The 13,817-nt window shown below is 50.1% G+C and overlaps 1 protein-coding gene across 3 annotated transcripts; it reads left to right on the top strand.

Moving 5' to 3' along the window:
• The first annotated feature begins 1,192 nt into the window (after positions 1 to 1,192).
• SRP9 (signal recognition particle 9) lies at positions 1,193 to 12,461 on the top strand. 3 transcript variants are annotated; one of them, XM_047077159.1, is made up of 4 exons: positions 1,193 to 1,377; positions 6,431 to 6,499; positions 10,451 to 10,603; positions 11,203 to 12,461. In XM_047077159.1, exons 1-3 carry the CDS (start codon positions 1,306 to 1,308, stop codon positions 10,568 to 10,570), a joined length of 261 nt encoding a protein of 86 aa, XP_046933115.1. In that variant the 5' UTR covers positions 1,193 to 1,305; the 3' UTR covers positions 10,571 to 10,603; positions 11,203 to 12,461. The 3 variants fall into 3 exon arrangements, with proteins under 3 accessions (XP_046933115.1, XP_046933116.1, XP_046933114.1); XM_047077160.1 differs by lacking the exon at positions 11,203 to 12,461 and adding an exon at positions 10,965 to 11,196; XM_047077158.1 differs by lacking the exon at positions 11,203 to 12,461 and having other exon boundaries at positions 1,195 to 1,377; positions 10,451 to 10,907.
• The last annotated feature ends 1,356 nt before the right edge of the window (positions 12,462 to 13,817 follow it).

Here is a 13,817-nt window from a genome sequence, read left to right as displayed (position 1 = left end):
ACAATTTCCCCTCTGCTTCTTGTGTGGGCTCTGCTCCGTCTCTCTAACCCTTCGAGCTTGTGGCTGTTCCCCAGGTTTGCCCTTAGTCTCCTTTTCTCATGCTGTCCTCCCACGCTGTCCTCCCACGAGGAAGGCTCCCTGATGCTCTATCTGCTGATGACTGCTGCTTCACACCCCTCCTGCAGTTTCTGACGGAGACACCAGCTCAGCTACCCGAGGGCTCCACCTGGATGTCCCGAAGCTCAAGCCCGGAACTGAACGCCCCGTCTTCCCCAATCTCCTCCTAGCTTACTCTTTTTTCCTTGCCCCGTACGGGGTGACAGCTGGAGCCCTATGAAAGGCATTGAAAAACTCATCTATGGTGGCAGAAAGCAGATCAGGGATCGTCTGGTGGCAGGGGTGGGTGTTGGGGGGGGATTAAATATAAAGTAGCACCAGGGAACTTTCTGGAGATGAAGAGAGGTCTCCGATCCTGATTGTGGTATTGGGCATATTGACCAACGGGTATACACACATATACGTTGGTCAAAATGCAGCGGACTGTACGTTTAACACCAGTGTGTTTTACTGTACGTAAAATATAACCAAACAAACTTGGTGAAAGCAAGCGTCACCCCACTGCCTGGAGAGCCAAGGCACATCTCGTACCCTGGCGCAGGGCACCCTGGCTTCTTCTCTTCCCCCCGCCCCTACACACCCGCACACTCCCTGCTCCCAGATCTGAAGTGGGCCTGGCTGTCCCAGGCACCCCCGGACTCCGCTAGAGCGCCGGCGACCCCCCAGGCCACCGCGCTTCTTCCGGGGCCCAGCGAGCCACATAAAGGTCCGTCGCCCAAACTTTTCGGTTGCACTCCCGCGTTTCTGTCTCCTCCTCCCTCGCTAGGCTGCGGGCGCGACAGCCGGACCCGGTGGTCTCCGGGCTCCTGTCTCCTGCGCTTCCCGCCCAGCGGCTCCACCGCAGTAGCGGGACCCTGGGCCTGACCACGCAGTTCCGCTCCTCCAGTCCTGCAGGGGGCGCTGTGGCACCCTGCCACCTGTCTCCCGGCTCTCGACTCCTCCCGGCGAGCTCCCAGACGCGCACGCTCGCGGCTCCGCCCCTCCTGGCAGCATCCCTCCTTCCCATTGGGCGAGGGCGGGCCGGGCCGTCCAATGGGACGGGGCGTTGGTGCGAGGAGGCGCCGCCATCTTGGGCCGCTGGGTCTTCGCACCGGTCGCTGGCTCCCCGAGGTGGGTGGAAGGTGGGTCGGGTCGCGCCGCCTGCGGTCGCGGGCCTCGCCTCCTCTCGCGCTCCGCTGCGGCCCCACGATGCCGCAGTACCAGACCTGGGAGGAGTTCAGCCGCGCGGCCGAGAAACTCTATCTCGCCGACCCTATGAAGGTAAGTCGCCGGCGGGGCCGCGGGTCAGGATGTCTTCCCTGCCGCCCGCGCGGCCTCCGGAGCTTCTCCAGCCCCCTGGCCGGTGCTGGCGGTGAGCGGAGACGGACTCTCTCCTCCCCGGGGAGCGGCCGGACGGGGTCCTCGCGCGGCCCTGCGCATGCCCTCCTCGCCCCCAGGCCCTCAACCTCCCCGGCGCCTTCGCTGGGTTTACGTGTCTCTCAGGGCAGGGCTCCTCCCCCTGCAGCCGCGGCCCGGGTGCCCTCTTCCGACCTCCTGCAAATAAAACCGGGACGTTTGTCTGTCCCCGCCGAGACACTTGAAAGAGGCCCCCCAGTTGGGAGGCATCCGCACCCCTTAGAATCGTGGTTCTTAACCTTTCGGAGGTCGGTGCCCTCTTGAGTAAGTGAGAGTGCTTGCACCTTTTCCCCAGAACATCAGCGTTTGCAGACGGGTTTAGGGGGCTCGTTCACTACCGCCACAGAAGTCGTAAGTAGATGCCAGAGGTCAGGTCACCGTTAAAGGGCACGGAAGTCCCAGTGGCGGGAAGTTAAGCCTTCGGGTCTTGATTTTTCTTCCGCTGGAGATTTTATTTATTTTGTTGTCATACCCAAAGAGTGTTTAAATAATGGGGCGCCTGGGTGGCTCAGTCGGTTGAGCATCTGACTTTTGATCCCGGCTCAGGTCATGACCTCAGGGTTCGTGAGTTCCAGCCCCGCATCCGGCTCTGTGCTGACAGCTCGGATCCTGGAGCCTGCTTCGGATTCTGTGTCTCCCTCTCTCTGCCCCTCCTCTGCTCATGCTCCGTCTCTCTCTGTCCCCCCCAAAAAAAAATAAATAAACGTTGAAAAAAAATTTTTTTTAAAGTAAGACATAAAAGTAATAGTAAATAGCTGCTTCCTAATTAAAAAGCCTGCTAGGTTTCTAGACCTAGAAAAGTAGCAAGAAGCTGTAAGACAATAAAAAGTCCATTCTTTACAGTAAAAGGTTGCAATGATGAGAGGTGGTGGAATGGGTTAGGTGTTTTGGGGGTTGAGTATGTTGTTTATGACCGGATCCCTGGCTCCTCCATTGGTCGACTTCCCTGTGTGCAGGGACGCTGCTTCTCCAGCTCCAGCTGCGGGGACAGTGCGGCCCAGGACTCGTGTCCAGCAGTACCCACAGCTACCAGAGTGTTTGGAAACAGGGCAAAGAACATACACGTTCCCATCGGGAGCCATCATGTTTCAAGAGCAGGGTCGGGAAAATGAAAGTAAAATGGTAGTTACAGAGGATTGCTGTGAACACGGCCAGTCTAGAAGAGGCCAGAAGGGGAACCTTCCAGCTCCTCACCCCATAGAAAATCCCAGTGCCCTGGAAACCTCTGCCTCCTCATGACAGCCTTCTGCGGGTGTTTGTTGTTTTATGGGGATGAGGGGAGGAGTGCGGAGGGGGAGCTGGACCAAGTTTTCTTGGGCGCCTTCCAGGTGGCAGCCATTCAGGTCCTTCTGCGTGTGATTTATGTGAGCGGTTAAGACCCTCCCTGGAGGGAAACGAACAGTCTTTGATACGTTAGCTGGTTTGCCCGGGGTCTAAGAGGTGAAGCCAAAGTTCGAACCCACTTCTCTAAACCCCGAGTCTGAGCTCTTCCTGCCGGTCTGTGAAGACGAAGAGACGTTTCCTCGGGACTCTGGAGCCGGTCGTGCGGAACCCTCTGTCCTCTTCCACCCGTTGAGCCCGTCAGCACACCCGCCAGCTTTAACATCGCTGGAGACGGTGTTCCCGCTGGACCACGTAACAACCTCCTAGTCGGTCCTTCTGTGTCTCCGGTCCCTCCTTCATTCACTCAGGCCACACCGTCTGAGACAAAAACCGACTTCTCTGTTTCCTGCTTAAATGGCGTGTTTACACCGATTGCCGGAGAAAGTCCAGGCTCCCGGTCCACAGTCTGACCCTCTCCAGTCTTTCTGGCTTTTCCTCCACTCTGGTGCCCTGACTTTCCAGAATTGTCTTCGTTCGTGCAGCTGCTTCAGCTTCTCTCCTGCCTTCTTCCCTAGAAGCAGAACGGCATGCATTTCCACAGCTGCCTTCAGGAAGCCTTCTTACACCTCCCCTTCCCCCAACTTAAATCATTGTTTTCTCTTCTAGCATTCCCCCCCCCCCCCCCCCGAGTATGCCTTCGTGGGATTTGATCCGTGCTGTCCTCTGTCTGGTGTTTTGGTTGAACTCATAAGAAAACAAGAACCTGATGGCTTTTTCTTTCTTTGTGGCGTCTGACCTGGTTGTCTTAGGTGCCCCCTAACTTACAAAATGGACCCTCTTACAGTGACTCTCATTTCTCCTCATGAAGCCAGCAAGCATTCTTTTAACAGAGAGATGACTTTACATAGTTGTCGTGCTTTGTACATTGTAAGGTTTCATTGTGTTTCTGGAAAGCTGATTATTTAAAACATGCAGAACGGAATTAAATAGCCCAATAAATAGAATCGGGTGTCCAAAGATAATCTAGTTGTAATTTGCATAAGTGCTTGGTGAGTTCCCTTTTGCCCTTCACCAAAACAAATCTCATGGTGGCGGCCTTTTTGTCCCCCAATCCTGGGAGAGCAGAGAGCATGACAGGAAAGGCTGTAGGTTACAGCTCTTAATACCCCTTTTTGTATTGTTTCCACACTTGTCTTGAGATTTCAGGTTCTACATTGTAACCATTTTAAAAACGTTCCTACTGGGGCGCCTGGGTGGCTCAGTTTGTTAAGTCTGACTTCAGCTCAGGGCATGATCTCACAGTTCAGGGGTTCAAGGCCCGAGTCGGGCTCTGCGTTGACAGCGTGGACTCTGCTTGGGATCCTCTCTGCCCCTTCCTCTCCCGTGCGCTCTCTCTCTCTCATTATTCTTAAAAAAGAATAATGTTAGCAAAGTTGTGAACTCTGTCGGGAGATGCTTTCTTTTAGGTGAGTCATTTTCTTGGCTGTCTAACCGTAGCATGCCGAGCAGTGAAAGGAATTGTGTAGCATGGTGCTCAATGTAGGAAATATTTTGGAAAAGTTGAGGATGGAGACTTCTTTCCAAGACAGGGTTCTGCTTTTCTGTCGTAACGCATCGTGTCGTGCCATCATGATAAAGACGTGTTTGTGTCCGAATCCGCCTCCTGAGAGCCTGGAGGAGGGATGGCAGGGACCGCCGCGGCGGGGCTTCCTGAGACGGATTTGGACCCAGACGCCCCGTCTGCTGTTTTTCCCACTGCTTTTCCCATCATTCCTCTGTGGCGGGGTGGTGGGTATTGCAGGGTAAGGAGAACTTTCTCCTCTACCCCCCTTAGGTTTAGTATTTAAAACTGGGGACCCGCAAATCACCCTGACAAAGGACAGAGTAACAAGAGGAAAAAACCCCGACACGTGTGCACATGAATGTGCACGAGTTCACAAAGCCGTGTGACGGAGGAGACAGAATCGGGGCCTCTAACCTGTCTTACCAAGGTCCTAAAGTGTGGGAAGGAGGGTACCCAAAGGAAAGCGGGTTTGGAACTTCCGGGAAGAAGGGTATGCTGTGGGAATGCGTGGTAAATGAGACTCGTAAGGTTGGCGATGCCCTCTTTTCCCAGTAAGGAAGAAAGGGACACCTTTACTCTTAGGAATTTATGTCGGGGCGCCTGGGGGGCTCAGTCAGTTAAGCGTCCACCTTTTGATTTCAGCTCAGGACATGATCTCAGTGTTGGTGGGTTTGAGCCCCACGTTGGGCTCCACGCTGACAGCACAGCCTGCTTGGGATTCTCTCTCTCCCTTGCTCTCTCTGGCCCTCCCCTTCGCACGTGTGTGAGCGGCTCTCTCAAAATAAATAAACAAACTGGAAAAAAAAAAAAAAAGAAAGAAATTTATGTCACTTTTACAAAGGTTCATTTATGTCCTGCTTGTAGCCAGAAGGGGCAGAGAGAGCTAATTGCTCTGAGCTCGGGTCAGTCCTTATGCCACAGTGATAGGTTTGAGGTGGCATGGTGGGGTCCCCTTCAGTAAATAGACCGCCCCCAACTTAACGTTGGTTGGACTTTCGGTGCTGCAAAAGCAATATAAGTTCAGTAGAAAGCATGCTACGAATTTGAATTTCGATCTTTTCTTGGGCCGGTAATCAGCAGACAACGCTCCCACGAAGCCGGGACCGCCGGTAGCGGGCCATAGCTCTCCATCGGCCACGCCATCAAGAGGATAAACAGCCGGTACGCTCCGAACCCCTCTGTACCCACGCAGGCATCGTTTGCAGTGTGGTGTTCGACAAATTACATAAGATGTTCAGCATTTTGTTATCAAATAGGCTTGGTGTTAGATAATTTGGCCCAACTGGAGGCTAATGTAAGCATTTGGAACGTGTTTCGGGTCCGCTAGGCTGTGACGTTTGGTAAGTTAGGTATGTGAAATGCATTTTCGACTTAACGATATGTATTTTTTTGAGATTTTATTTTTAAGTAATCTCTACACCCAGCGTGGGGCTTGAACTCAACAACCTCAAGATCAAGAGTCTACTGAGCCAGCCAAGCGCCCCCTTTCTTAAAAGTGATTTCTACACCCAGCACGGGGTTCGAATTCACAACCCTGAGATCAAGAGTCGGATGCTGTACCGACTAAGCCAGCCAGGCGCCCATGATATTTTCAATTTATGATATTTTCATCTGACGGTGGGTTTATTGGGATGTGACCCCATCATAAGTCAAGAAAGGTCTGTGTATCCTAAACCGACTGAACCACCCAGGCGCCATTAAGAAAGGTCTGTGTATTCTTAATGCCAAACCACCTGAAGAGTCTCCTGGACGTTCCCTGCGTGTGGGTGTGTTTGGGGAATTTTCAGTACATCTCTTCCAACTGGCTGCAAGTTAAATACCCGGCTTTTAAAAAAGTTTTTGAGAAACGAATTGTAGTGATAGGAATGGACTGAAATACCTTTTCCTACCTCATTTCGATAATAGCAAAGATGCTTCTGGGTGTTTTGGCTATTAATTCTAAAAGAGTGCTTTCAGCGTACCTGAAGACTAAGTTATTTTTGAAAAATGTCTTCTGACTTCACTGTTTCTAAATGTGTATTTTTATTTCAGGCACGTGTGGTTCTCAAATATAGGCATTCTGATGGGAGTTTGTGTATTAAAGTAACAGATGATTTAGTTGTAAGTATACATTTTTATTTGTTGCATACTTCCAGACTTGTTGGAATTAATCCTTTTGAAATTACTTATGTAGCATTTATACAGATCGCCTGTTAGGATGCTTACTTTGCATTTTGTTCCAAAGACAACCTCCTTCTAGAAGCTGCCTGTATAGACTTTTGGGGAATAACTTCCTTCATCAACACAGTATGTCAGGTGTAATTTATTTCCTTTCAGACTTGAAGCGAGAGGAGTGTGGAGACCCAAAGTGGACGCTCCTTATGAGCGTGTGAGAAGGTGATGGTATTTGAACACAGGTTCTAGGCTTTACAGTCCGTCCCCTCTCCTTCCCCGTCTGCTCTGTCTTGTCACTTGCACACATCCCAGTAATCCCTCGGCCCCCTGCCACCTGCTCCCCACCGGCCACTGCTCCCCACCGCCAGTGGCCGTCTGCTGAGCTACCCTCCCCTGAGCTACTCTCGTCTGCTGAGCTACTCTGGGTGAGACCCCGTCAGCAGCCCCTCATTTTCAGACCTCATGTTCTCATCAGCTCGCATGTTACCGGACCTCCCTGCTGCTCTGACACAGGAAACCACTCTCTGGTGGGAATTATTTTGACATCTGTTGTTCCATTTTACTTTTTTTCTCTCTTCTCTGTTTCATTCCTCTTTGTAATAAATATTGGTTTCTCCAGGATTCTGTCCTTGGCCATCTTTCCATACTGCTTCTGTAGTGGTCCGTTCAGCCACGGAGCCCAGGACTGCCTGGGTCTAGGCCTGTCTCCAGATTTGTACATTTAGCTCATGCTTTTCTCCTGACTTGCCGCCCAGCTCTCTGTTGAGCATCCTCGCGTCGGTGCTTCTCGGAATTAGCCCATCTAGAGTGGAACCAGACTGCCACCTCCCGTTTCCTGGCCTTGGTTGGTTACACTCTCACCCACCTGCTCAGAAACCCTAGGATAATGTCAGGCTCCCTCCTTTCCCGTCCTCACCTGCACTGTTCTGCACTCGAAGAGCGTGTATTTTGATCCTCTCACGTGCCCACGTGCTCGCCCGGGCCTTCGGGAATGACCGGCCCGAGCGCCCTCGTCTCATGTCCTGCCACGAGGGCCCCATCTTCGCTCTTCTCCCCTCAGTTCAGGGCGTCGTCCTCACCTGGCGAGCCTGCCAGACCGGTCTCCTGACTGTGTGCCTGCCGCCAGTTCATCTTCAGTGGCCCCGAGGGACTTCTACAAACACACATTTGCTCATTAGGACCCTGCCAAGAAACCTTAGTGCCTTCCCCGTCGCTGCTCGCGTGGCCGCAGCCTCGTGTCCCCTCCACCCTTCGCCTTTTCTGTTACCTGGGGGCTCCTGGGACCTGTGGGCTGTCGTGAGCTTTCCCACTTCGCCGTGCTTCGGAGGGATCTGTGTCCGTGTCTGCAGCTCTGAATCCCACCCCCGCCCCAGTGTGGCAAGACTGATGCTTCTCTTCCCAGACCCAGCTCAGAGGGTTGCTTCCCTCCAGCTTTTCTTTTTCACTCTCTCTGTCCTGTATCGTCATTGTTTCATCATATTTGTCTTTGTAGTAGATTGTGGGCTTCTGAGAGAACAGGGAGCAGAGAATTCTTACCTGTGTTGCTAGCGGTTAGCATGATGTCTTGATCCGGAGGGTACTTAGCGAGCAGGCGTTTATTTTCCATTACTGTTTTCGTAAGGTTTAGTTTTTTAAGTTCTCTCTACGCCCAGCGCGGGGCTCGAATTCACAACGCCAAGATCAAGAGTCGCTCGCTCCATCGACTGAGCCAGCCGGGCGCCCCGGTAAACATGTTTTTCGTAGGTTAGTTCTTTTAAACATCTTATAGTGACTGGAAATCACTTTTTGTCTCCGGTTACGTATTATACTTTTGCATCGTATATTTGTGTTGAAGGTCCCATTGTCAGGTTGCACAAATTCAGACTTTGCGTGACCACCACGTGTTCCGGGAACCACTTAAGTTGGGTGAGGTCACTGGAAACGTGAGACAGGACAAGTAAGCGGAGGTGCAGTCGGTCAGACCTGGAATCAAGGCGTTCGAATCCTAGCTCGGCCCTTTCCCGGCCCTTCACCCTTGGAGAGGTTTGGGCCAAAAGTTTGGCTTTCCGGGCCTCAGTTTCCTGACCTGGAAGCACCCCGGCGGCGGTCACTTACCCGACTGGGGCGTGGCCGTAAACCACCCGTGGGGAAGGACGCGGCTCTGCCCCGCCTCTTCTCGGGCCGCACGCGTGTCCCTGAGCCTCGAGCGTTCACTCTGAGGATCGTTTCCCCCGTGACGGGCACAGAGTGGAAACTGCTGCGTTCTGTGTTTAAAACAGCAAACAACACAGAACTGATGTTCACACAAATTGAGGACCTTCCGCCTCTGGTCGTGATTCTGCCTGGTTCAGGACTCCCGGGTGGCAGTCTTGGAGAGGACTTGATGCATCCCTCCTGTGATTCCTGTGACCAGATCGAAATACAATCTTTTGTTTCTTTGTTAAAATTGCTGACAGTTAGTCCGTGTTTGGAAGGAAGCAGACACAGTTGAACCCATTCTCCTGAACAGTAGATCTGGGAATCCGCTCCAGCGGTAAAAATCTGGTCTCTACTCACCCTTGAAACAAGTTTGCGCACCTCTCTTGCTAATGCGTTTTAATAGTTAACGGTCCCTTCGCAAACTCAGCCTTGGGCTACGTTTATTTTTGTCCCCATGTGGCTTTGGCTTTTCTATAATCCCATTTGTGCATCGGTTTTTCCTCCTCCCATGACTGATTTAAACATCTTCTATGAATCTGAAATCTTTTTTGTGAGACCGGAGTGACAAGGCAGATCCATTCGCCCTCACGGCCTCATCACGAGATTGTCACACGTCCCGCGATGTGCGAGCAGACATTTTCAGTAAGTGATTTTGGAGGGCAGAGTGGATTCAGACCATTTGGGGATGATAAGATCGAACTGTAGATGACTTAAGTTGATGAACATTATTGCAGGATCGTTCATTCCCTTTGTTTAAGGCTCATGTGAACCCTTCAGATGGGCCGGAGAAAAATGGACCTATTATTCCAAAATGAGGGAAAGAGCTGCCAGCTGAAATTTGATATTTTTGAAGACTGTGGAAAAATGGTATTTGAGAGACCTCCAGCAGGTCTTAAGTACCTGCCCAGTGAACAGTGTAACTTACAGCAGAGAAGAATTTGGTTTGGATTAAACATCGTACATCCCTTCAGCATATCAAGGTTGGACGGATTTATGCAGTTTAGTTGAGGCAGTGACCAGCTGTGAGCAAGTGATGCTGGATTTTCTCTTAAATTCTCATCACTGCCTCCTCCCCATCTCCCATTTGCGGTAGGAAAAGGGATCCTCATCCTGCTATGCTTTCCCCAGTATAACTCCATGATTTATGACCAGATCCCAGGGGAAAATAAGCTGATTCCAATCCTTGAGTCCTCATCAGACCCCACAGCAGGATCTAGCTTATTACTTAATTGGTCATTTTTGAGACACCTCTGATAAAGTTCATTTCATTTTTTTAATTTACAGCAGTGGAGTTGGGAATACTGTAAGATACTAAAGGAATGTAATTGCTGGGGTCTTAAAAACCTGAGTGTATTGGGGCGCCTGGGTGGCTCAGTCTGTTACAGCTTCCGACTTGGGCTCAGGTCATGATCTCCTGGTTTGTGAGTTCGAGCCCCACGGTCGGCTCTGTGCTGACAGCTCAGAGCCTGGAGCCTGCTTCAGATTCTCTGTCTCTCTCTCTCTCTCTCTCTCTCTCTCTCTCTCTCTCTCTCAAAAATAAATAAACATTAGAAAAAGAAAGAAATGATTGTATTTGCCTTAGTATGACCTCTGGAGGGAATGGGATAAAATGTGGTAGGAAAGACTCAGGTTTGTACCCAATCCTACATTTGCTACATTGTTAATCCAGTTTTAAGAGTTAATGTGCGAGTTAATGTGCGCTTTTGAAATTTCTGACAGTGTTTGGTGTATAGAACAGACCAAGCCCAAGATGTCAAGAAGATTGAGAAATTCCACAGTCAACTAATGCGACTCATGGTAGCCAAGGAATCCCGCAGCGTTGCCATGGAAACGGACTGAATGGTTTGGAAGGAAGATGACCCTTCTTTGGAAGTAAATATCTTTTGAATTTGAAAACAGTGTCGGGAGAGAAAATACTTTATGTAACTAAGTGGGCTCTTCAGAAGCGGGAGATCGTTTTTTGTACTTTTTTTGTAATGTTTGCGTTAGAGAGCTAGGACTGTAAATGCTTTCAGGTAGAAAGCCTTTATTTATTTTTGGAAATTGAACAAGAAATGCATCTATGTTGGAAACTTTTTGCAGATCGATGTTGGGCGAAATGCATAATTATTCCATGGTTAAGTTTGTATCCGTAATTTGAAAATGAGCTGTCAATAAAAGCCCATTCTTCCTTAAATTTAGTGAATCTGTCTTTAAAAGAAAATGAACCGTACACATTTTGCTGCATTGATAGGTTTCTTTTGGAGCATAACGATTGTGTCGTTGAGGACCCACCACCGTCGGGTACGGTGAGTGGAATTCTGTGCACAGCAACACGCCTGTCTGTGGGCGAGGCGTCTCAGCTGTGTCTCCAAGTGATCATGGAACCAAGTGTGCTTGACCTAAAACGTTGCGGCTTTAGCCTGCAGTTTTTACCATAAAGGATTTGTAGTATCATTCGCTTGTTGAGCAGATATTTGCTTTGAATCCAGCTTTCAGTGCCCGAGAACAACCGCAGTTACTTCAAGCGCATGGTCACTGCTGTACTGAGACCACCGTATTCCAGAAGGCCTTGCCACGCGTTTCCCATCTGTGTTTTCTCAGAAGGGCTAACGATGTGACCCATGAAGTCTGCGGGTGTCTGCGCCACCGCTGCCCGTCTCTCCCTTCACCAGGATGTTGTGTGTCTGTCACGATGTTATGTTGTCCGCTGAACCAGAAGTATGAGGTTATTTGATACTCATCATATAATTGTAACCCGAGTTTCACCACCTAAATGTTCGCGTGTTGCTTCCTATGTTAAAATATTTTTTGTTAGGAATTTGTCGTGTTGAACAAATTTTAACCTGGGAAATTCCGTCAGCCATATGACTTTTTTCATGTTTCCGAGAAGTCTATAAAATATTATATGGATGTATGTTGTCTCTTGAAGTTTTTAACTTCTCAAGAATTTATTGATTTCTTGACTGGCATATACTATATTCATTTAGTCTAAAATAAGCCTAGTGATACTGTAAGTAATTTTTTTTTGTCTGTCAGTGCCTTTTATTACATGACTTTCTGTGAAGATCTATGTTGATGGCAAGGTGGTCTCCTTGGTTAAGAAAAGTAACATCAAATAGTAAAGGCTATTTTGGGTTTGTGGTACCCCCGCTGCCTAGAACGAATAGGGTCACTGGAGGATTTTTTGGATCTTTTTTCTCTCATTTACACCTTCCACTTCTTAACGGTACTTCGTAAAAATAACCTGGAAGGGACAGACTGGGATTCGAGGTCCTGGGGTCCTCGTAGCTCAGAGCAGAGGGCACACGCACGCCAGACTCCCTGGCCTCCAGTCTTGGCCCCACTGCTCGCCGACCCTGGTCTCAGGATGCTTCGGACACCGGGCTCGCAGGTGCTCCTGGGACTTGACGAGGGCTGAATGGCGTCACCTCTTTGAAGCCCTCAGCGCGGTCCCCGCAGCGGAAAGCTCCATCACAAGAGCTGTCGGCAGGAGGACAGTTCTCAGGGAAAGGGTGTGGCCCAGCCTTTAGTTTTATTTCATAATTTTAATTGAAGGATTATTTAGAGACAGCATCTGCCTTTTCTGCCGAGAGCTGTGTCTATTATTAAACGCTGCTTCTGGCATTTGGGAAGTGAGACAAGACTGCCCGCAACAGAGCGTGTTCTTCTGTGGGGAGAAGCCGAAATCCTCGAACCTAAAACTTGTGTTTATTTGTCCCTAAACAAAATAAAGTTATTAGGAGAATCAGTTGGTAAACGTTTTGCATTTCTTAAACACTACATAAACAGCACAACAGCAAACATCGTACGTTCTGAAAACTGCAGTGCCGTATCCTTCGTTGTTTGTTTTTTGTTGTTTTTTTAATCATGAAGTGTTTCTAGACGCTGTAATCGGGCTTCCGGGGACGAATTCTCAGCACCTTGTCGGTGGCGTGTTTGATCCAACACTGCTGACGCTAAGACAAGCCAGGAGAAGTCACCGTGGTGATTGAGATTCCAGATGTAGTTAGCAGGTCAGATCGTCGCATTTCGTGTTTCTCTGACAAAGGCCCACTCTCTGCACCTTGTGAAGTGTTGCTGGTCGGCCACACGTGTTCTCTGCCGTCAAGGGTTGGCTTCTCCCCTTGGGCCTCCTGGCCGGCCAACCTTTTGTCTTAAAAATAATCTTTCTCAGCCACAGCTTTTAAGTCACTGATGAGACGCGGGATTGGCAGAATTTCACAGTCGATACCGCCTGCTGCCCTTAGAAATACTTAACGTTAACAACCGCCTGGTGGGCATGGCCTTCACAGTATTCTAAAACCAGTTCAAAATGAGACGTGAAATTAGTTGCCCAGGAGCAGGAAGAGGTCCCGTCCTTCCCTCGTACTGAAAATGAACCTAAAAACCAGATCCCTGTATTTACTGCGCCCCTACTGTGCAACCTAGTAAAACCCGCCTTGTGGTAATGGCAGTATCGTAGTAGTTCGTAGTATTTCTCTTCGAGACGCAAGGAAAATGTTCCCCTAGTACTGCGGTTAAAATTTATGAGAGCGGAAGAGAGTCCCAAGTATGGCATCCTTCTTGCACTAGTTGGGGGGCGCCTGGCTGGCAGAGGAGAGTGCAGATCTTGGTCTCGGGGCCGTGAGTTTGAGCCCCGCGTTGGGGGTAGAGGTTACTAAAAAACAGGGGCACCTGGATGGCTCGGTTGGTTGAGTGTCCGACTTTGGCTCAGGTCAGATCTCATGGTTTGTGAGTTCAAGCCCCCATGTCAAGCTGTGTGCTCAGAGCCTGGAGCCTGCTTTGGAGTCTGTCTGCCTGTCTGTCTCGCTCTGCCTCTACCCTGCTCGTGCTCTGTCTCTGTCCATCAAAAATAAATAAACATTAAAAAATTAAAAAAAAAATAAAAGCGCTGGTTGGGCTGGTTCCCGATGAGGCGGAGCTGAGTGCGTGGAACAGCTGTTTGAGGACCGTGAAAGGGAACCGTTGGATTAGGGGAGGTCAGAGTTTGAAGTACCCCTGAGCCAGCGGTGAGTCCTTTCTTCCCTTCTGGTATCCCCCAGCCTGAACTCGGCACACTGAGAACCTAGAAGTGAGTCCTGGGGCGCAGACAGGGGACCTCAAG

Source organism: Lynx rufus, unplaced genomic scaffold, assembly GCF_022079265.1.
Source record: "Lynx rufus isolate CCGP_SWC_20201006 ecotype Redwood Valley unplaced genomic scaffold, mLynRuf1.p SCAF_15, whole genome shotgun sequence".
NCBI lineage: Eukaryota > Metazoa > Chordata > Mammalia > Carnivora > Felidae > Lynx > Lynx rufus.
This window is presented reverse-complemented; position numbering and strand designations above follow the sequence as displayed.

Bases quoted from the DNA above. Each gene is read 5' to 3' on its own strand.
- SRP9 (XM_047077159.1), top strand. From the start codon at position 1,306: ATGCCGCAGTACCAGACCTGGGAGGAGTTCAGCCGCGCGGCCGAGAAA. The intron at 1,378-6,430 runs GTAAGTCGCCGG...TTTTTATTTCAG, and splicing joins ATCTCGCCGACCCTATGAAG to GCACGTGTGGTTCTCAAATA. The intron at 6,500-10,450 runs GTAAGTATACAT...AATTTCTGACAG, and splicing joins AAGTAACAGATGATTTAGTT to TGTTTGGTGTATAGAACAGA.